Below are 22,781 nucleotides of genomic sequence, written 5' to 3'. Positions count from 1 at the left end.
AGTGCCCTCTGCTGATGAGCTGGCTGTGGCCATGCAGAGCTGCCTGCTGCTTTGGTGGCTGGAGCGTGCCTGTGGCTCCCAAATCCCTGAAGAGAGCAGTTTGGGGGTCCCTGAGCTGCAGACTTGGAGGGATGCCTTGAAGGGGAGAAAAATCATGAGTCACACTCTTGGTACCTCTGAAGTAAGGAGAAGCCGATGCTCCCCATGCAGTTCACATCAGAAGCATGGGAGCAGGTGGTAGATTGTCATCACCATATTGCTGTTGGGTTGGACATGACAGAGACAAAGAAGAGGGATCATGGGCCAGTAGATGGGCAGGAGCAGGGTAAGCCCCCGTTGCACTTGTTTTGTGATTGCAAATGATTCAGCCTGTTGCTAGCTAATTATTTTCAGTATGGGCATGTGATGAGCGTGCCCCTTGCAAGCAGCACTGTGTCCAGACTGGAGCAGTACGTCCTTACAGAGCCGTATTGATTGCAGGGGAAGAGGCTATAAGCGTGTGAGCCCTTGTCATAAAAAGTAGCTTGATCTTCAGTGACTCAGTCAAGAGCCTTCTTTTCCTTAGTAGATAGCATGACTGGCAGATAAGAATCAAGAAAAGAGAAAAACCGTTGGATTTTGGATCTTCTGCGTGTTAGGTTTTGGTCTCAGCAAGCATATGAGGGACATGATGCCTTCCTAGCATCCCCCCCAAACCTCAGGAGTGGCTTTGTGGGGCTGTGAGGTGAGGGGACACCCGTGTTGGTGGCTGACCTGTGCCCTTTGCCCCTGCAGCAGCAGCGGCGGGAGAAGGAGCTGCGCAAGCAGCAGGAGCGGGAGCAGCGGCGGCACTACGAGGAGCAGATGAGGAGGGAGGAGGAGCGGCGGCGTGCCGAGCACGAGCAGGTATTGTGGGCCCTCACCCTCAGTGTGTGCCTCTTGCTCCAATGGGAAAAAGGCCCGTCTTCTCACGAGCACTCCTGTTTCGTCCCCGCTTTCACCACTGGAGAGGAAATGGTTTAATTGTTAGCGCTGTGCGCGTCGCTTCCGGCTGTCCTAATTGGTTTCTGTGCGGATCCACTTGTCTGCCTGCAGGTTGGGGATGCTTGGTGAGGGGTTTTCCCACCCTCCTGTCCCCAGGTGGGGTTCTGCACTGCCCACTGTGAATGTTGGCCATTTCCAAGCAGTTTTAGCTCATTGCCCTCAGAAGCCCCTGGGCTGTTTGGGCACGGCTGAGGGTACCCAGTCTGGTCAATCAGTGCCAGCACGTGGGTGGGATGGATTTGGGTGCCCACCACATTGCTCTTCCTCTTGCAAAACACTGCCTCTTTCACCTTCTCTCTCTTTTTTCTTTGATCCTTGCTGCCATACCTCCAGGAGTACATCAGGCGACAGTTAGAGGAGGAGCAGAGACAGTTAGAGATCCTGCAGCAGCAGTTGTTGCAGGAGCAAGCACTACTTCTGGTAAATGGGACACCCCGTCCCTGCTCGATGCTTCCTGCCTGCATGCACTCACACCCCCTGCATGCCTCCCACCATGCTGAGGCGTGGACCAGCAAGCTGTGATGAGCATACAGCCACCCCTCCAGCCCCACACCAGCATGCCAAGCTCCCCGTGTCCCCACGTGCCTTTGGCCTCCCTCAGAGGAGCAGGCCTGGATGCAGCATGGCCCTATTTGCTTCCCCACGACGTTTATGGCTGTTAGCAGCATGCTGGAGTATGATGGAGCTGTAAGATAACTGCACCGGGCAAACCCATGCTGTGATGTGGGTTTTAATGTTTTGTGTGAATGCTTCTGTCTTAATTCCCTTGCAGGAACACCGTGCAGTCCCTCTCGTGACATTTTCTGTTGTTTAATTATTTTTTGGAACAATTCTTTTAAATTGCCATTAGCTGTTATACTCTCACCGTGTTTACTTTTAATCTATGTGGATTATTATTTGTCCACCTATTGAATTTACTTAGGGAAAAGCAAAACCCTCACACAAGCCTGTGCTTTTTAAAAAGGCCTTTTCAAAAGTTGTTAATGATTTAGTCGTTAAACCTTACAGAGCTGTGGGGATTCAGGAAGATCATACTGTTGGCTCTGCTGTGCTGCCATTGACACCAACAATAAATTAGTCCTACAAAGTGCTCCATAGACCCAGCTTTGGCTGGGGTTTTTATGAACTAATGGTATTTGGCACCTCATTGCATTGATCCTTTGTTCTCCTCATCCAGAAAAATCTGGGCAAAATCAATGGCAATTTATAAGCCCTGTGAGCAAGTTATTTTATCTAATTGGCTTCTGTTTGGGATTGGCAGAGGGATGTCCATGCTGACCTCGTGTTTCTGACGTAGATTGGAAGTCTCCTTCAGCAGCTTGGCACTAATGTCCCTCTGCAGACCAACTTTCCATGTGCCTCAAGGCACAGCTGTAGGCTGTCAAAAGCTGCAATCTCTGAGGTGCCTCCCACCTTCTCTGAAGAGCACTGCAGCCACTGAGGGACTTGGGTGGCCCATGAGCAGCACCTGACCCTGCTGGAGGAGGTTGCCCAGGTCCCTGGTCAGGCTGCTGTGTGGCAGAGAGTTGCACAGGTTTTGTGTAGGTGTTGGAGCCATCAGCAGGTTGTGCAAGGTTTTTCTGGTGATGCAGCACTACCACTTTCTGTTCCCATGTAGAAAATGGAGGCAGAGAGATACACTAAATGCAAAGTCCCATCCAGGGTTTAAAACTCCGGATTTGTTGGCTGTGTCCTCTGACCTGTCTCTTCTCTGGGATGATTTACAGCCCACCCTCCAGAGTCTTTGGATTTAAAGGGCTTTGCAAGAAAACAGCTTTTCAGATGCTTGGGCCCAGCTTTCTACCCAAAAGATAAACCTGCAGTTTGCTGTCCCGCATCGATACGCTGGCTGGGCACCATGCAGCCATGTCACTGTGCTTTCTTCTGGGTAGGAGTATAAGCGCAAGCAGCTGGAGGAGCAGAGGCAAGCAGAGCGGCTGCAGAGGCAGCTCCAACAGGAGCGGGACTACCTGGTGTCCCTGCAGCAGCAGCAGCAACAGCAGCGGCAGGACCAGAGACCAGCAGAGAAGAAACCACTCTACCATTACAAAGAAGGGATAAACGCCAGCGAGAAACCAGCGTGGGCCAAGGAGGTAGGCACAAGCAAAGAGTGCGTGTCGTGCTTAAAGTTGGATTCTTACCCAGCACTGTGCTGGGTAAGAGATTTTTCCATGAGGGTGTACAAGGAGATAAAGTCTCCTTGAGAGATTCAGCCATAGGTACATGGGTACATGACAGCAAGGAGCCTGGGCAGCTGTTGTAGCTCCTGTGTTTGCCTGAGAAGGGGCAGCTGCTGGCCAGTGCCGAGAGGTGGTTGTGGGTGCACTCAGAGTGCTAATTCAGCTTCCCATAATCAGAGAACAGACAGGTTTTTCTCTCATGCTGAGGGCTTTATCTCTAGGGATTGCTCTTCTTTTGTGATTTTCAGGAATAGAAGCCACAATGCTGATTTTCTCCCCATCAAAAAGACAGAATTGTTATAACCATTGTGAGATCTTGAATATTAATTATTGCCTGACTGAATCGTCTTGAAAAGATGAAGACGTGCATTGTCTGCAGTGCAGTGTCAGAATCACATGCGAACATTTCCTTTCTCCTTAATCTCTTTGTGGTGGCTCCATTAAGACGGGTGCCCACTCTTGTTTTTAATTTTTCTAGAATTCTTTGGGTTTAGTTGGTTTAATTTTGTAACTCTCCTCCTCCACAAAAAGGTCGTTTAATAATTCACTCATTCTTCCTACTGAGCAGGGCCACTGCTGTGCTGCCAAAAGTCTGGCACTCTTTGGTCTTGGCAGAATTAATGGGGTTTTGAGAACTCTTTTCTCCTCTTCGTGCTCCCTTTGGTTTCTTCTTCGTTCCCTTCTGATTCAGTGTTCAGAGTCTTTTGATTGCAACCAAACATATTTTCACAGAATTGCAGGATTATTCTGCAGCCTTTCATGTGGAAGAAGGGATTTGGTAGGTGGTCAAAACGTTCCTGCCTAAGGCCAGATGTGCCATACAGCATGGCACTGAAATGCCTCCAGCGGGAGAGACTTCCACCTTGGTGGTGCTTCTGCAGCTTTCTGCAGAGCAGGGGATCTTCTTCATCCACAGTAGTTTTAAGAGTAAGTAGAAGGCAGGAAAAAAGAGAATAAACTCTGTCTTTCCTTGCCCAGTTTTACATAAATCATCTGGAACATTACTGAAGTGTACCTCTGGCACTGTCACTGAAACTATTACAAAGATTTATAAAGAGGAATCTTTTTCCATGATGAAGGAGAAAAGTGTTGGGTTTGGCTTTCAATTTCAAACACCAAGGCCCATTTCTTTTATTCTGTGGGTGAGTTGCTGTTTTTTGATGTCATCACTTGAAGTAGGGCATTGGGAACTGCAATGCCAACAGGAGTGGTAGAGAGTGCCTCATGCCCTTTGCTGAAATCATAGGAATGACAAGGTTTCCCGTTGTGCTGGAACATCTCCAGCTTCCACCAATTAGCTGTCTCAACCATTTGTTCTTTGCCTGTGTCATTCTGTCCAGTTGCGGTGAAATGCTCAAAGCAATGATTGTGCCATCTTTAGGCTCTTGGGAGCAGTAGTTTGGCGTACTGCCTTGATGCAGCACCCTTGGGAACTTCCCAAAACTACTCCTCCGTCCTCCATACCCTGTTTCATCTACTTCATATGCTCCCAGTTTTAGCACTGTTAAGCTACTTTGCTGTTTGTATTAAAGTGGCTTTTTTACTGGCTGTACTCAAGTCCATCTTGTGCTGATACCTGCATACTGTGGTGGCTGCTGTAGTTGAGCTGTTCTAGTATCCAGTCCGTACGTGCTAATGTAACAGAAATATTTGATTCCTATTGGAACAGGGACAAGACAAGTCTGGATACAGGCAATCTCATCTGTATACCTACACAGCAAACCACCACATCAAGGCAGACTTCTTCAGTGTAATTTCTCTCTGCTTATGTTTCTGCCAGTCTGACCACCCTGAGTGGTATGAATCCAGGTGGACACAGAGGCAGTGGTAGCAGCCTTGGCACAACTTACTAGGGGCTTTGCAGCAGGTAGGATGTCACCCTATAAATGGCCAGCAAGTGTTCTTCATGTCAGGTTGTTTGGATGGGAGAGGTTGAAGAAGGAGCTTGCAAGCTGTTTCCTGTGCCAGGAGTGATTTCTGGAGGCTCCAGGGAGCTTGTTGAGATATTCACTGATGATCGTGATCCTATATCTCCCTTGTTTTTGTGATCTTTCTTCTCAAGTCTTCTCTCTCAGGAGCCTGATCACCACATCTGAGTTCTCTTGCCATGGACCCATCCATTTTTCCTACTTCTCGCTCATATAGTCATTTATCCATAATACACATTCAAGAGATTCTTCTTTTTGTGCCAGACAAAGCAGTCTGATCAAGTAGTCTTCACCGCCATGCATGGATGCACATCCTCATCTGCTGTCATCCCTTCTTCTTGCAAGCGTGAAGGATTATCCACTGGAAGTTAACTTGGGATGTACCTTGAGTTCTGTCCCAGGCCTGGCCTGCTTACCCACACAAATCTCTTGTAATTGAGGACTAGCTGGGCCATTTCAGACATCATGTTGGGACCCTCTGATGATCCAGCCAGGGACATCATATCAGCACTGTAAGCAGTGTTACTCTAATCAGCATCTGTCTCCATTACTGACTGCTCTGTTACGGGCGAGCATTTGCTGATCCAAGTGATGCAGATAGCTGGTTTCTCAGTGACAGAGTACTTGCAGCATGTTCAGCTGCAGGGCAGGTTTGGGCCAATACATGCCGTGCATGGCCATGCATAAGGGGGACACGTTCAGTCAGACATTTTCCAAGCAGTGGCCTGGCCCTGCAGTGCTTTCCCATCACACAGTCTTTAGGGGCCCAGCACAAGCCAGGCTGTTCTCTGCAGCAAGCCAGCATGCCTGAGCTCCTCCATCTGTCCCTGTGGCTTTTATTCTTCCCATGCTTTGAAGCTGCATGTTAAAACAACAGCTTCCAGTGGGGCCTGCGCAATGGCTACTAGGGGGAGGATCTTGAGTACAGGAGATAGCTGGAACTGGACTGATGATGAATTCCTACAGAGCTCAGCACTGCAGAATGATGATTTTCTCTCCCTCTGCTTAATGGTGAAGTTGATAAAGCTCCATACAACACAGCTGGAGAGTCCCAAGAGCTTCATCCGCTGAGCTAGTGCAACAAAGTGCTGTCAAGGAGGCTTGGCAGTGGGAAAAGCAAGCGCCTTTCTCCTTCCCGGTACACAGTCCTCTCCATTTCGTTACTCTCCTGCCTTCTCCCCCACACAGGCTTTGAAGTCCTCCAAAATCAGCCACACATTATGGCTTGGCATTCTGCTGGAGAGCTCCTGCAAGCAGCCAGAGGACATACCAATGGCACTGTCTTCAGCTGTTGTTGTTTGTGCCAAGATTGGCTGATAAGCAGATTGCTGGACTGAGTCTTCAGCCCAGCATTCATGCTGCTGCTCCCTTGTTCAGAGGAAGTTCTCCTTTCCACTCTACTCTGCTGTCTTTGTGTCTGCTCCCATGGGCATCACTGAACTGAGCTGTGCCCAGCCTCTGACTGTAGGTGGGCAGTGCCTGGGGGAAGCTGTGATGTCCTCTTGGGACGCAGGCATGGCCCAGCTGGTCACACAGAGAGCTAGGAAAGAAAGAATCTATAACATCATTTACCTGAATTTTACTCTTTCTCCCGCCTGGCATTTGAAAGAGGAAGAGATTCATTTTATCAACATATAGTTCTCCTTTTTGCTTCATGAATATTTGCTTAGAGAAGAGCCATGACTCTTTCCGAGCTAACTTGTTCCATGGATCGCTTTTCAACATGACATTGTAATTAAGATAATTAAGACATGCTAAGGGTATTTAACACATTAATGGCATGTAAATGAAACTATACATCAGATCTCTGGTTGAGGAATCAAAAATTCTGCATAGCATACAGTGTATGAATATCAGTGTATATGGTCTAATTGTGGCATTACCCAGATCGCACACTTATCTGGGCTACCTGAAGACATCGTGTTTCCATCAAGATTTGCTGAGAGCACTGGGCTTTGTTTTTATTCCTGTATCTGTAGTGGAGGGTTTTTTCCTTCTGTACATGACAGTAAATTCAGATCAAAGCCAGCCATTTTCTGGCTGCTGTGCTTGTTCTTCTATTCAGATCAAACAGAAGCAGTCCTCGTGGTGCTCATAGTAGTGAAGGAAAAGGGTCCCCTGGCTTACAGATACATTGAAGAAGAAATAAGAAACAAATGTGGAAACGCTTCTCTGAGGCGTGCTGCCTTGTCCTGTAGCTTTAATTTTCCATTCCACACTCAGAAATGAATTATGCACATGAAATACAAATAGTCATTTTGGAGTCTTTAAAATGCATTATCTGCACAATCTGCTGGGTATCAGGAGTCCCCTAATCGTACAGTACCCGGATATATCTGAAGAGTAAAGAGCTTCCTATACATTGGCATACCTCAGCTTTCAGTTTAAAATGGCTCTTTATGGGACTTCCTTGCCTTTTAGAAGCTGGAGGTTCCTTTTTTGGTTTCCTGGTGGTATTGATTGCCTGCAGCAGCAGCTTGTGGGAGCTGAGCTGTGTTCAGCTTCAGGTGAATGTAGCAAGACCACGGGGACCCCAGTCTGTGCCCGTATAAAAACCCAGTACCCCATACAACCGTTTCTTTGAATCAAAGATGAGTTTTTCATACCAACCAAGCAACCCCAGTTCATCAAATAACCACTCAGTGTCACCCCTCCTACTGCAGGTGGAGGAGCGCTCCCGACTCAACCGTCAGAGCTCGCCGGCGATGCCACACAAGGTGGCCAACAGGATTTCAGACCCCAACCTGCCTCCTCGCTCAGAGTCCTTTAGTATTAGCAGTGTGCAGCCGGCGCGGACCCCACCCCTGCTCAGACCCGTGGACCCACAGGTAATGGTGCTTCCCCTGACTGGTGCCCATACAGCACCCAGGATGCCAGGGGTGCCGATCAGGTAAAAGGAAAAGCAGTGTTAAAATAGTGTCTTGCTCTGTGATGTCTTAGCCTGAAGCGTATTTGTGAGGTAGAGCAGCATCTGCATTCATGAGTTGATCCTCGTCACCTTCATGTGTTAGAAACATCACGCTGGTTAATACCTTCCTTTGAAGCATCAGGTCCTGGTTACTGCCAGAAACAAGCTGGAGGACTGAGAGGAACTGCTGGTCTGGTCCAGTGCAGCAGTCGCTCTCTTCCTCTTTGAATCTGCTTTGAAACCACAGTGCTTGGTACAAAAACCCAGGGCATTTTGATGCTGGGCATCATCAGAAGGAGGTTTTACTTTCTTTGTCACTTCAGTTCGGGGGTTTTGTTTCTTTTTTCCATTGAGTTAACATCAGTCACAAACGCATCTGGAGAAGGCATAGATCACCATGACCATTGCAGTGGAGGAGAATTATGCTTTTAAGTTACCCTAGTTGCAAGGTCTGTTAGTAGGCTTCTGCAGCAAGTTGGTGGAGCATCAGTGCTGGCTCTGGGTTGGTCACTGGAAGTGCCCTCACAGATGTGCAGACTTGAGCAGGCTCATTTCAGGGAGTACAGAGCCTTTCCTCCACATTCAGGTGGGCTTTCTATGGGAAAATGTGAAAATAAAGGGCCATCTACATGGAGTATGTGCTCCTGTAAGTCAGTACAGCAGCAACTTCAAGCAAAACACATGCTGGAAAGCCCTTAAATGGAAAGCTCTTTCTTCTCCAATGAATATGCATTCTGTATGCATCACAGACACTGGGAAGTGGGTAAAACTCCACTTTGCAGACTTCTCAGTAATGTCTCTGATTAACCAAACATTTCCCAATTTCAAGCCTGGAAATATTTTTCGGTGATTTTTTTTCGTGACCAATATTGTCAACAGCTATAAAGGCTTTTGCTTGACAATAAAATACCAGAGAAAAAGCTGCTTGAAACTCACAGATCCACGTAAATATGTGTATCTGTACACATGTGCATGCATGTCCATGCACAAATAGGCATGTATGTAAAAATGTCACGCTTACCCTGAAATGCTAATTACAAATCTGCTGTAGCAAGGAAGAAGTCATTGTAGATATCACAGGGTTCTGGGAAGAAGCTCTGATTTCATAAACTCAAATGCTGTGAATGTTTCTGATTTTCCAAACCAGATGTCAGCATTCCTTTCATTCACTCATAAGCCTTAGATCTGTAGACCTGATCTAAGGGATGGGATTTGTAGCCATATAGAAACTCATGCCTCAAGATTTATTTTTAAGCCATTTATGCCTCGGAATTCCTGAAGCTTTTTTTTTTTTTTTTTTTTGGTAACTATTATTTACTATTGTTTCTCTTTTTTTAATTATTATTCTTAATAAGGGAATTCCATGCCAAATATCATTAGCACAACCCTAGAGTTACCAGGGGTAGGAGCTTGACATTGGGCTCACGGTGGGTGCAGCCCAAGGCGTGCATGGCCTTGTTTCATGTGTGTGAGCTGCCTGGTGCACCCTGCCTGAACTCCTTCAGTGCTGCTGTGAGTAAATGCTGTGTTCCATTGCTGTGCAGAGCTGAGACGTGGCTCTGACTGCGGCATTTCCCCATTTCCAAATGCTGAGCATGATTTTTAACAGTTCTTGCATTGAAGTGATGTAAGTCAGAAGTTCCTGAAACCAAGGCAGTGCTGATCTCAAACCAAGGGGGCTTTTTTAGTGCATCCAAAGTGCTAATCAATTTTTATTTTTTTTTTCCCTAAAAATCGCATTTTTGATTTTTCTCTTTTCGATCCGCTTTTTTTCTCCATTTTGTACTGATAGTTCTGTTTTGACTTGGTGCTTAGATTCCACATCTGGTCACTGTGAAATCCCAAGGAAGCTCCTTGTCTGGGTCTCAGTCACTGCATGAACAGCCTGCAAAGGGGATGGCTGGGTTTCAGGAGGCTCTGACGGTGACCTCTCACCGCACTGAGATGCCAAGGCAGAACTCGGACCCCACCTCAGAAAACCCTCCTCTGCCCCCTCGCATTGAAAAGTTTGACCGAAGTTCTTGGTTACGGCAGGAGGAAGACATTCCACCAAAGGTAACACTATTGCTCCTCGCTTTCAGCACATCAAAGAGGCCGTCCCTGAGCTGGTCCCTGCAGGACTGGGCTGACACCGGTCCTCTTTGCCAGCCAGTGGAGCTGTGCTTTGGTGCTGTGCTCAGCACCTCTGGCCAAGCTCACCCCTGTGGGTCTGCCGCAAGGATTGACCCTGCAGATTTTGCATGAGCTGCGGAGACATTGGGAGCTGCTTTTGGGTGCGCGCACAGCACTGCAAAATAGCATTGCCCTCCAGCAAAGAAAGTTCTCGAGCCCGGACCAAGGCCAAAACAAATCAATTTCTCCTTGCCCTAGGAAAAAAAAATGGCAACCTTCTGTTTAAATAGAATTGTAGGATCATAAAATTTGTCGTGCTCAATAAGAAGGGTCCTTTTGGTCCAGCATCGTGCCTCCTGTTGCAATCAATATTTGATGGAAGACTTGTAAGGGCTCCAGCAGCTCTGTACCTTCATTGACATGATGGCAGTATCTGGCAGTACCTCTTTAATTAAGAGTCTTCTGGCTCAGTTTTTCAATTGCATTGTTTATACACCTTCATTTTGAATGAATTGCAACTTGGCAGTTAGAATTCCCCTTGTAGTTAATCAGCTCTTAGCCTGGAGGATTTTTTGAGAGGAAAAAATTATTACAAATTGGTAAGTGACAGTGAGGCAGATAGTATTTGTCTGTGATTGAGAGGCAGTTTTTCTGTAACAAGCAAGTGGCTTCCATCAAAAGACCAGAAACCAGGTAAGCCTCTGTGCAAAGGATTTATGGCAGTGTGTTGTATGGTAGTAATACCATTCCTGCTTTGTGTACTAGCAGGGGGTAAGGTGCATCAGTGCTGAGACAAAAGGAAAAGCAAGCCAACGGCCCCAATTTTCTCATGCCTTGCTCCTCAGTAGTGCAGGAGGGTAACTAAAGTTTTTAACCCAGTTTTTAAAAGTCCTTTGCAGTTCAATCCAGCACTCTAGAGAGTGGCTAGATTGAAAACAGCAGCGTGTGGTGCTGCTTTCGCCTTCAGACTTTTCAGAACAGCGTCTTTTCTGATTGCAGTAATGCACTGCTGAGGGGGTCTGTGGAAAGGGGTTGGTTTTGGACACCATGCTGTGTATCTCCCCTGAGATGAGAAAGTAGGGACTGTGGAAAAGTCTCCAGGCTGAGTGGCATTTCGCACTTGGGGCTGTCACATTGGCACTCATACTTGCAAGGAGTCTGGCTTCATGTTTTACTGACTGAAACCACTTTGGTGTGTTTCTCACTGGGAACAAAAGGATTGCCACGTGAATGGGGCTGGCAGCCTCTGTGGTCCAGAGTCTTGTTTCTGCCAGTGTTTGTGACTGGATGCTTCAGAGGAAGGTAACAGAAGCTGCAGGGCCCTGACTGCCAGGTAACCTGTCCAGAGCAGAGGTGCCTTTCTAATGGGATGTGTTGTAGCTGGTTGTACTGCAGCATACAGAGCTCTCTCTCCCTAAGTCTTTTTAGCTTGTCTAACATAACTATGTGTCTGTTCTCCATAAAAATCCTGAATTCTTTTTGCTGAGCCCTTGGCCTTGCCTGTACCTGGTGAGTATTGCCGTGCCTCTCCTTGCTGGCCTCCAGCACCTGGGTGACTCCATGTGATGCCACAGCGATGTCCGAGCTCCCAGGTGTGGGGATTGGTGGCCTGGCCCACGTGTCTGGGGTTAGGAGCTGTACCAAACCTAGGCTGTGTTGGGGCTTCCAGGGGCTGTGTTTGCCGTGAGCTGTCATGCCTAGAGCACCTGGCAGCCAGCAGGTTTGGCTTGGCAGAAGGGGCCATCAGGTTGGAGTGAGAGCCTTAGGTGGCTCTGTTTGGACCTTTCTGCTACCAATCCTCATTTGTCCACCAGCCGACATTTTCTCCGTGCTGGCATGTGTTATATGTGAACGAGAGACTCCAAATTCCCCACTGCAAGTGCTAAAATGCTGAAGTCTGAATTTTACCTTCAAAGTGACTTCTGGGTTTTGTTAGGTGTAGACCATCTCTAATGCGTTCAGCTTCTGGAGGAGGCACTTAGGGGGACAGCAGGGCTGCAGTGTGCTGCTCCTCAGCACCTCCCTTCTGGCTCAAGCGGTGCCTGCTCAGAGCTGAGAGCTTGATAGTTCATAATTGCTGTAAATACTGAACCAGTGGGAAATCAGATATAAATCAGGTCTTATGGAAATGCCGAAGGCCAGTCTCTCAGATGTGTGAGCAGCAGCCTGCCCTGGCCTTGGTTGGTGATCAGTATCTCCCTTCTTTCCAGGTGCCTCAACGAACCACTTCCATATCCCCGGCGCTGGCGAGGAAGAACTCCCCAGGCAATGGCAGTGCCCTAGGACCCAGGCTGGGCTCCCAGCCCATCCGGGCAAGGTACGGTCAGCAACTGTGACAGACAGGGGTGATCCTGTGCTGGTTCTTCCTGCAGTCACCTGGCTGAGCACCCAGGCAGGTCCCCCTGTGCTGGTAGGATGCCTGCATCCTTGCTGGGCTTCAGCCTTCCTTTGGCCAGCTAGCAGAAGACAAGAGTTTTGCAATATTTTTGTTGTAGCTGTGGTGAGCTAGGTTTGCATCAGTGTTTTGTGTTAAAAGCTGTGCGTGCATAAGAGTCCCATGGGTTTTTCTCCCTTTGAGCTAACTGTAAGATGTTCCTAGGCACTGTAGGGTTTGTATCTGGATGCTGTGTCTGTTGCTTTGAATCTAACGGGAATTTGACCATTCTACTGAGTTGAAGAAGAATTGGGCTGTCCAGGCATCACTTCTTGCCTGCAAAGGAGCCCATGTAGTTGCAAGCCAGCGGGGAGATCACAGTAATACATACCATAAATTTCCTACTCATCAGCTTTTTACAAATAATGACTGAGGAATGTGACCAAGGAACGGGCACTAATACTTTTTGTTGAGAGCTGGACCTTCAGGCATAGGTCAAGGGAAAAATTCCATTTGGCTTTCTGGGAGTCGGATCTTTTCCCACCTCCCATGCCCATGACATTGCAATGTCACTGAGAAGGTCAGAGAAGACTCTGAAGCTTCTTCCCCACTTCCTCTTACCACATTTAGCTCAGGTACGTTGTGGAGTACATTCTGGAGGGTCACTCTCCCAGCACTGAGGAAGGATAGGGAAATCCACGGCAGAGCCATCCCCAAACGTGTTTAATGAGCAGAGCAGTTAACAGGCTCTTCTCAGAATGGGTCTGAAAAAACATGGCTTAGTCATGGCAAAACTTGGCTCTGATTTGCAGAGCATTGTGGGCAGATCTGTAAACCTTGAGCAGGATAAGTGTGTTGTATGTAGCCTTGCATGATGGAGCTCAAAGTCTGCATTGTGTATCAGCAAGCCTGCCAGCAGCAGCCTCGAGTAGCTTGCAGGGGTAGCAGGAGATTAAAGTATCTTTTTTGTTGTTCTGTTCTTAAATTAAAAAAGCATTCATATCATGGATATTCATGTTTATTGCTCAAGGCTGAAGCACTTTGTTTTCCTGAGAACGTTGTTCTTTTAATAAGCTGCCTGAAGGACAGCATAAAATCTGGTGTTACGTTGGATTGAGTAGTCCTATTATGGGATGGCATTGAAGGCAAAAATAAGTTTGCAGAAGTCAAGCTGAAGGTCGCCTCATGTTCCCACAGTCCCCCCATCCCAGTCCTGGTGGGTGCAGGTAATACATTGATTGCCAAAGTTTGCAAGTCCATCTCGTGAGTTAATTGAGCTGAGGATATGCCAGCTGTGCAGCATGAGCTGGAAGACATCAGTTTGATGAAAATTGAAAGTGATTAGGATGCTGCCCTGTCCATTAAACTAAGTGTTCAGTGGAATGCTTTCACATTTCATTTCTCTCGCAGTAAAGTACCATTTCTCTAATTTTCCTTTCTGAACACCTCTTCTGTTTGCTCTTAATTCCTTAATTACCTTCCTACGTAAATGCTGTAAAAATATGCTTTCTGTTCTTTGTTGCCCTGTTGCAACAACTGGGGGGCATTTCCAGGCACAGAGGGATGTGCTCTTGCTCTGCTCACTACTGCATGCGTGTCGATACAAAATGACAGACAGTGATTTTATATACTGTTCATGCTAAACGATTCTGCCAGCAACCCAGTGATGGCTTTGCACAGTCCAACAGTTTTGCACCATTCTGGTCATTCTCTGAAAGCTCTGAGTGATGCAGTGTGCACACACTGCGTGCTTTGTTCTTCGTGTTCAGAGCTCTGAGTGCAGCTGTGCTGCACAGCATGGCAGCAGTACAGTGGGATTTGTATGTCCACGAGGTCGTAAGTGAACTCAGTGGAGAAAATTTTCTGTACATTTTTAATGAGACTTTGAATAATAAGAGCATTTAACAGAAATATTACATAAAAATGAATTGCATAACTCTGCACAAACGTGTCAACTCAGTGCCAAATAAGAGTTAAGTTTCCTAAAGGCTTCTGATACCATGAGAGATATTAGTCACTGTGTGTCGAGGAGGCATTTTCTTCAAGACTTCTGTATGTGCACAGGGGGGAAAGAAATGGAGGAAGAAAATGCTTGAAGTGGGTAACTTGTGCAAGTGTGAAGTGAAGCCATCAAATTCCCAAAGTGTGCATAAGTGGCAAAAGTGATCTGCAGCCTTGTTGCAAATTCGAGATACTTGCTTCAGAAAAAAATAGCTGTCTAGCAGCCATTTGCAAATTCCTGCTTTTATTCTGGATATTGGTAGTTAATTCAGGTAGCTCCAGCATTGCACTTGTATGGGCTGAAGGGGAGTTTGAAGCAAAGCAGCTTGGAATTTTTTGCGAGCATATAAAACTGCTCTAGATGTTTGTTTCTTTGTGGCTGTGATTCAGCTCTGTAAAGGTATTGGGTCCCTTGTTCTGCTGTCTCTCAAGCTGCCATAGATTTCAGTAGGGCTTACAGGATCCGTAGTTGCACAAGAGAAGACTTCATCCCTGTCTTCTCCAGCAGAAAAACTATCTGCTGACCGTGCAACTGTCTGGCAGCTGGGGACGGCACCGAAGCCCCTGTGGCCTCCCTGATGCAGTCTTATTTGTGCTCCCTCAGCAATCCAGACCTGAGGAGGACGGAGCCCATCATTGAGAGCCCTCTGCAGAGGACCAGCAGTGGCAGCTCCTCCAGCTCCAGCACGCCCAGCTCACAGCCCAGCTCCCAGGGCGGCTCCCAGCCAGGCTCCCAGGCTGGCTCCAGCGAGCGCAACAGAGTCAGAGGTGAGGTGGCTTCTTCTGTCAGATGTCCCTTAAAAAAATCAAAGGATTCCTCATTTCTGATGTACTTCTTTGACTAACTTGTAAACGGAGATGCCAGCACTGCCTTCTGCCTGGGCGCTGCTGAAGGCACTGCTGCATGCTGATGGCAGCACGGTGCTGCCTTGCTCTACCAAAGTACTGCATTGATGAGTAATAGGTGTAAGAGGAGACGATGTTTGTGCTGTAATATGAAAAAAAAAAGAGTTCTGGTTGTCTCTCTTCACTGACCCAAGTTCAGATCATGCCAGTTTCTTGGGAATGCATTTCCACATTGCATGGGTGTATCTTTCTTCGGTTTTGATCTTCATCTTTGTGCAAAGAGTGAGGTGGGAGCAGAGGAATAAATCAGCCTGGAAGCTGCTTCCCTAAAATGCTTTCAGAAAGGAACTGTGTTTACACTGGGTTTATGTTTCTAGTTGAATTGTTTCCTGTCATCATGGAGCCATTCTTAAAGATCTTCTGCTCTCCCATTTAATCTCACTAGGAGTTGCTACAGCACAGACAGCCCGTTTATCTACATTTTTGTCACAGCTCTGGAATATAAATCCACAGAACTGAGGAGCATTAAAACAAATGTTGCATCCATGCTTTGAATTTTTTATGACCTGACTGTAAGATGACATGTCTTTTGTTGAAATAATCACTTCTCTAGGTAGTCAGTAAAAGTAATTTATCACTGATTGTCCTTTTCTGTTTGTATTAGTTTTTACTAATGAGGAATCCTGTGACGAATAATATCCTAGCAGTGTCAGGTGCTGCAGAGCTTTTAATTTATCACATGCCTTGTTTTTTGTGGAGTGAATTTGTTTCTTTGGTAGCAAAAAGAAAGGCAGCAGTGCTGAGAGCAGCCTGTGCGTGGAGACAGAGCTGGGCTTTAATTCTGTTGCAGGATGGAAGAAGACTTACTGCAGCAACAGCCAGACAGAGAAGAGCAGGGGGATTTTTTGAAACAGCAGCAAGACAGGTAGACTTCATTAGTTGAGTAGAAAGTGCCCGTTAGCAGGAGATCCATGCTTGAGATGTCCTCTAGTTTTACCATGGTTTTCCTGCTTGTAACAGGCAATAGAATAGCTCAGGAGGGGCTGCAGTGCCCTTGTGCAAGCAGGAGGATGATGAAGCTCCCCTGTGCCCACCATTGCACAGGGCTGGGAGCAGCATGTGCAGCAGGCAGTGCCCCGGCCAGCGTGTGCTTTGCATCCCTGTCAGAGTTTTAGTTTCCCTCTCTCTTTGCTTCCCTTTTGCCCAGGAAACGTCAAACCCGAAGGCTCACCCGTGCTCTCCCACGAGCCCCCTAAGATCAAGCAGGAAGACAACCGAGATGTGACGCGACCAAGCCGACCCGCTGTGAGTCTTAACTTATTCCCTGCAGGAATGTTGCCAGTTGGATTGGCCAGGTGTCCGGCCAGTGCAGTAGTGCAGCTGTGGGGACCCCAAAAAAGAGGCTAATACCACTGCTCCTCCAGCTGAGAGACTCGAAAGCGGCGGTATGGCAAGAGCCTGTGGGAGATTGGAATGCTTTAAGAGAGTGCATGAGTTTGATCAGGAACCCAAGTCTAGGGGAAAGCACTTAAACCTGTGTTTCCAAACTAAACAGATGCTTAAGTGCTTTGCTAGATTGGGCCCAGTGTCTGCCTCTGGCACATTGTTGTGTTCCGTACTGCATGGTGCCCCGCAGCGGCCCAAGGGATGCTCCTGCTCGGGAAGGCTGGGTGAGCGGCCCTGACAGCCTTCACAGCTCAGAAACCAGCTGGGTACTGCTTTCTGTACACTCCTGTGTCATTACTGCTAGCAAAGGCCCAGCAAAATCTCATCCAAAGTGTTTCTTTTTGATTTCATGTTGTTGACAGTTGCATTTTAAAACTTCAGAGTCAGCCTAATAACAAAATGAATTTCTACTGCTTCTCTTTTGTAACATGTATTAATGTTTTGCTGATGTTGTTCTTTCTTTACACTCCACAGCGTTGAGCTAACAATTCTAATTTTATTTCTAACCTGCTTGCCCTTCCTCTGGCTTTTTCCTGTCCCGATCTGTTTCCTCTGATGCTGATTAATCTTCCCTTACTCACAGAGCTATAAGAAAGCTATAGATGAGGTTAGTGATATCTTTTCTCAGCGGGTCATGCCAATGCGAGGTTGCCTAGCTAGCTCTTAATATCAAACCGGGTTTTCTTGGTGCTGCCATTCAAAAAGGTGATAATGCCATGCATTGGGTCAGGTTGGAGATGTTGGTGGGCACATCGAGCCTGCCTGCGGGGAGGGGATGGAGCTGTCAGTGCATCCTGCCTGCCCACGGGCTGTGCGGAACCCACTGGCAGATGGTGTGAGTGGAGGCCAGGTCTGTGTGAACCTTCATGCTCTCAGCAGCTCCTGCTACCGTTGTGCTGCATTTTTATACAGACCAAGAACAGAGTTTCCTTGTGTCAGTGGAGGGGATCCAGACAGACTGAGCCGCATGTCAGATTCTGCTCCCAGCTACAGCCCGCCAGAGCCCGCTGAGTTCAGTGGGCAGATTGAGCTATATTTGAAACGCAATTTAGGCCCAATTCAAGCGAAGGCACTTGGCAAGTAGAGGAAAACAGAGCAGTGAATCTGGTGAATAATTCACTGTTAGAAACCAGACCATCAGCTGCATCGAGGGAGTGAGGGAGCTGTTGTGGTTTGTACTGGCTGGGAGTCTCAGCCTGCGGTGTAGGTGGGACACAGCTATCACCAGCCCATGAGAAATGTTTTGGGTGCTTTCTTTATTCTTCCTACATTGAGGTTTTCTTCTGAGTGTTCAGAAATAACAGAAGGTGGAGGGAAGGGAAGAGGGAAGGAAGGAAAAGTGTTTGGAGTGTGAGACAGGGATGCTCTGTTAAAAGAGCAGGTCGTTACAGCAGCTCCCTCATGTGAAGTGAGGGCCAGATCCTGCTCCATGCAGAGCATCACTAGCAAGGCGGTTTCAATGTGTTCTACCCTGTGTGGATGGCAGATCAGCTTTTAAGCTGATAGAAAAATAATACAAAAGGAGGAGGAGAGCATGCTGGTTAGTTAACTTGTTCTTCTGGATAAAAAATGAGCAATGCTTCAAGTTTAATGAGGTGCTTTCTTGAGAAAAAAGCATGTCAGTCAGTGTGAGGAAGGCAGCATGTATGCTAAATTCAAGTTAAACGAGCTGATATGATTTTGGAAACCAATCTGACTTGATTCCAGCAAATATTAAATCTAAAGACATCTTTGCAATTAAAAGTAATTAAAGAACACTGATACTGCTAACTTAACATATTATGCCACCTTCAATAATAACATTTCAAACAGATGTGGAGCTGCAGAACACTTTATTTCTAATTGTCAGATGGTTTTTGGTCCAAGAGCAACTTGGAGAAGCCATTTAATCCTACAAAGTGCTCATTATCTAGAGAACATGATAGCATCAAAGAATTAACCATCCTGAGGCAAAGCTCTAACTGGGAACTATGAGTTTTCTGATAGTATTGTTTGGGAGTATTGTTGCTATTAGAGCTTCCAAATTAGTTATTAAGAACTAATTAAGCTGATTTTAGAAATATTTGGCTCTCTCCTAATGATGACCAAAGAGTATGTCCGTGGTTTCAGCACACCCTGGCTTTTCAGCCTTGCAGAGGTGGTGATCTTGGTTTGGGGCAGTGCATTTGTGTTGTGGTGCTGCTGAGTGCAACCCTTACTCTGAGCAATCCCACCCTGTTTGGTGATAAGGTCTGCTCTGGGAGGAGGCACCTGGAGGACATCAGGCTCTGTGTGCAGCCTGGGGTGCCACACAGGTGGATTTGGGGTGCAGCACCAAGCTGGCTGGGCACTGCCCTTGTGCAGGCAGGGAGCTGCCTCTGTGCACATGGAGCAGGGGAATGTGCAAAAGGCAGTTTTCATGGTCCATCCATGCGATAGGGCAGGGCTTAGTGCTACTCCCACAGTGCAGCAGATCTGCCTGCAGTTCTAAGAGGCTCTTACACACTCTTCTCTTAAAGTCCGTTCCAAAGTGGAAAAAGCTTTAATACGAAGCAAAGGAAAGTGCTCAACAAAGGGCATATTTGTGCTCTAAACAGAGAGCATTGTTAAGCTGTTGAAATTTTCACTGAAACAATAATGTCTTAGAAGCTGCTACAGCCTTAATTAAAGTAATTAGTTGTCATGACTGCAGATTTGACTGTATTTCAATCCTAAACATATTGGCATCAAAAACAAACTCTTTAAATACCACGTTCTCCCTTTAATCATGATTAAGAGCCTTTCTTTAAAGTTACAGGGAGCATTTGGATTTGCAAGATGTATAACATCCATTATGGGTGTCTGCTGCATAGGTTGATCCTAAATTTCTATCGTTAGCTTTTTTTGTGTGCTGATATCTGTGGCTGTGGGGCTCTCTGTTGTCCCTGGGGGTCTCTCCTCTATGTCAGCAGGCTCTGAAGCACACCTTTAATCCTAGTTATCAACCAGCACCACACACTTTAGTGTGGACTGAATTTCTGAGCAGTTTCTCATAGGTAAAATGAGGCATTTTAGTAATATGTTTGCACAGAAGATGTCCATTCCTCCTCACTTTTCTTCTCTTGCCATGTGGAAAACAACTTCAGTGCTGGAGAGAGAGGGCAAGCCAGGCTTGGTATGGCCAGTACAGCCAACACAGCAGCAGAGGTGTCCTCACACACGGCCAGAACCCAGTCTGGGTTCCCAGGCCCCATGGGTGCCCAGGACAGGGCACAACTGGGAGCAGAATGCAGGGGTGCGGCCCGCTGTCCCACCGCCACCAAAGGTGGGCACCTCCCGTGGTGCTCCGTCACCAGTGTCAGGGTTTGGTTCTGAGAGCTGTTCTTTGCCCCAGACCCAATTCAGAGGAGCTCGAGAGCAAATTCAAATGTCAGTAAAGCATTTTGTTTGATGTGTATAGAATGGGGGATAAATGATTGCTCCACTTGAAGCTACGAGTGCTTCACTTTGGGGTCTAATGGCACAGCAGAGCTTGTTATGTCCTTTATAATGGCCAAGTACAAATTGCTTGCAAAATATGATTAAAAACAAACTGGGTTTCCATCTCAGCCATAGAAGCTTTTCATCGTCCTCTCCACGTGTCGACGGGATAGATTTTAAGAGCTCCCTTTGCAACCATAATTAATATTGCTGTAGTCGCCCAGCTGGAACGGTAAACTGGAAATGTGTGGCGCGCAGTAACGAGAGAATGTGGCCATAAAACGATTGTGGAATTTAGTATTTTTCAATGAGTTTCTTTCTCCCTAATCCTTTATCTCTGACCGAATGCACTGATGGCTACCTCGGTCACTAATATAGGGAGAAATGGTAAGACTGACAATCGCGATGCTTTGTTCGTCATGTGCATGTTTTGTGCAACAGAGTACTCTAACCCATTCTAATTAGAGCTCTCATGCTTTTTTGCCCTACTGCTTCCCCCTGCATTGCTATAAAAGCATGTAAGATAACAAAAAGTCTATTTTCTACACGGTGCCTGCAATGTTCCTTGTTTTTAAATAGCGGTGTCTATTTGATATGACTGTCGGGTCTGAGGCCTCATCAAAGTCATGGTAAACTGAAAAATTACTGCTAGGTTTTGAGACTGCTCCCATCTTTTTCTCCCTTCAAGGCTTTTTTTTCCCCTAGCTTGTAGGCTGTCCCATCTCACATAAAGTGCTTAATGGTTCCCGCTGAGGAATTTTTTGTTTTATTTTTTTCTTTGAACGATTGCATTTATTCCTTCTTCTTTTTTTTTGGTGTGTGGCTGACTCAGAGCAATGACTCAGAAGTCTGGCTGCACAGGGCGCTGCGCTGAGCCGGGCTGCTCCCCTGGGCGCCCCGCACCGCGACTCGCAGCCACCTGGCAGCCCAGACTCCTCACTGAAGCAGCTCTTGACTTGGGGATTGCACCACTCCATGGAAGACGCTGTCATTGCTTCCTTCCCAAATGCATTTATTACAGAATAAATACAATTCTGGGCTCTCTTTGAGAAGTTTGAAGGAAGAGAAAACCCTGCAGGGGAAATTCTCCATGCCAATCTTTGAAATGACGTTTTCCAGTTTACTATGATGGTGACTGAACATCACCTTTTCCAACAAATATAATTTTGTCGTGTATATACATATAAGTGTGTGTATCTATATGCACATACACGTTCCAAACAGAAAAAGAAGAGGTTGGCTATTGATTTTTCAGTGAGCATAAATCAGTTTTGTTTTGTTTAATAAATGCTACATGCTACAAACATTGTCTTTCGTTCGTCTCATGTTTGTAATGACTCTGTAAAGCTATTTCTCGTTGCTCGTGCTGTTAGCAGTGGCTTTTGAAGAGATGTGTGTGACCTTCTTCTCACTTCAGACGTAATAGCTGTCCATTTCCTGTTTTGTTGCCCCCATCCCCTTTAGGATCTGACGGCCTTAGCCAAAGAACTGAGGGAGCTGCGCATCGAAGAGACCAATCGCCCTCTGAAGAAGGTGACAGACTACTCTTCCTCCAGCGAGGAGTCAGAGAGCAGCGAAGAAGAGGAGGAAGATGGGGAAAATGAGACACACGATGGGACCGTGCCTGTCAGTGACATCCCAAGGCTTATGTAAGAAGCTCTTTGTTTGGGGGGAAATCGTAGCACTGCAGCACTGTGCCTTTCTGTGGAGGAGCAGTAGCTGTGGTATGGGATGTATCAGAGCACACTGGTGTTCAGTGGCTGGAACTGGGAGCAGCATCATGGTGTCAGAGGGTGGTTTGCTCAGATGTGTCTTTTTCCTCATCTGAATTAGAGCGTTTAATGGAGAAAACTGGATTTTCTAACTGCGCATTCACTGAACTTGTATTCCAAGTCAGTCCCAGGCCTGTTCCTGCCTGCAGACCTGCTTGACGCTCTGCCTGCTCTTTGGTCTGGTCTTGCTCCAGATCAAGCCATAATGAAGCATGGTATTTGGTACCCTGACCAGTGCCACCTACTGGAGCCTGGATTATTAGCACGTAATGTTCTGGGATTTTTGTCATTGATTTCTCTTGTTGGCTCAGTCCCTGTGCAGGCTAAAATGCTGAAAGTAAAAAGTCAGCAGGCTATAATAGAGCATTTGTGTCCCTGTTGTAGGCTGTCAGACACTTCTCCTTTTGAATATTTCACTAGATGAGAGAGGAGGGAAGCATAGCATCGACATACACAAGACACAGCTGCCTTCATGCAGACTGAGTTCACTGAGGCTCCTCCACCAATGTGTTGCTGTTCCAGGTCATGGCAGCAGGGGGTTGATTCCCTGCACTTCTGAATTCAGAGCGGAGTGGTGGGAAGGCTTGAGGGGCCTGTTAGCATGTTAGTGGATCAATTTCCATTCCTCCTGCTAATTGAAGTGGATTACTAATCAATGGGGATGTACCATACTCCATCCCTTGACTGGACCAGTAGCAGCAGGGAGACATGAAGGATCCACTTCATGTTCCTGGGTTGGAGCTTTCTTCCAGG

General features: G+C 46.9%; 1 protein-coding gene across 6 annotated transcripts in view; it reads left to right on the top strand.

Annotated features, from left to right (window-relative positions):
• TNIK (TRAF2 and NCK interacting kinase) overlaps positions 1-22,781 on the top strand; it is a 138,225-nt gene that overhangs the window by 98,857 nt on the left and 16,587 nt on the right. For 2 of the 6 annotated variants that reach the window (XM_048954359.1, XM_048954356.1), the window contains exons 13-21: positions 775-885; positions 1,357-1,443; positions 2,916-3,116; positions 7,795-7,959; positions 9,855-10,094; positions 12,362-12,468; positions 15,131-15,294; positions 16,580-16,677; positions 21,721-21,905. In XM_048954359.1, the coding sequence (XP_048810316.1) occupies positions 775-885; positions 1,357-1,443; positions 2,916-3,116; positions 7,795-7,959; positions 9,855-10,094; positions 12,362-12,468; positions 15,131-15,294; positions 16,580-16,677; positions 21,721-21,905 (1,358 nt within the window). Of the gene's footprint in view, positions 1-774; positions 886-1,356; positions 1,444-2,915; positions 3,117-7,794; positions 7,960-9,854; positions 10,095-12,361; positions 12,469-15,130; positions 15,295-16,579; positions 16,678-17,401; positions 17,426-20,634; positions 20,644-21,720; positions 21,906-22,781 lie in introns of all 6 variants that reach the window. The other 4 variants (XM_048954361.1, XM_048954357.1, XM_048954358.1 and 1 more) reach the window with 4 other exon arrangements.

This window comes from Lagopus muta, chromosome 9, assembly GCF_023343835.1.
Source record: "Lagopus muta isolate bLagMut1 chromosome 9, bLagMut1 primary, whole genome shotgun sequence".
NCBI lineage: Eukaryota > Metazoa > Chordata > Aves > Galliformes > Phasianidae > Lagopus > Lagopus muta.
The sequence above is the reverse complement of the archived record's forward strand: the minus strand, read 5'-3'. Positions and strand labels throughout refer to the sequence as shown.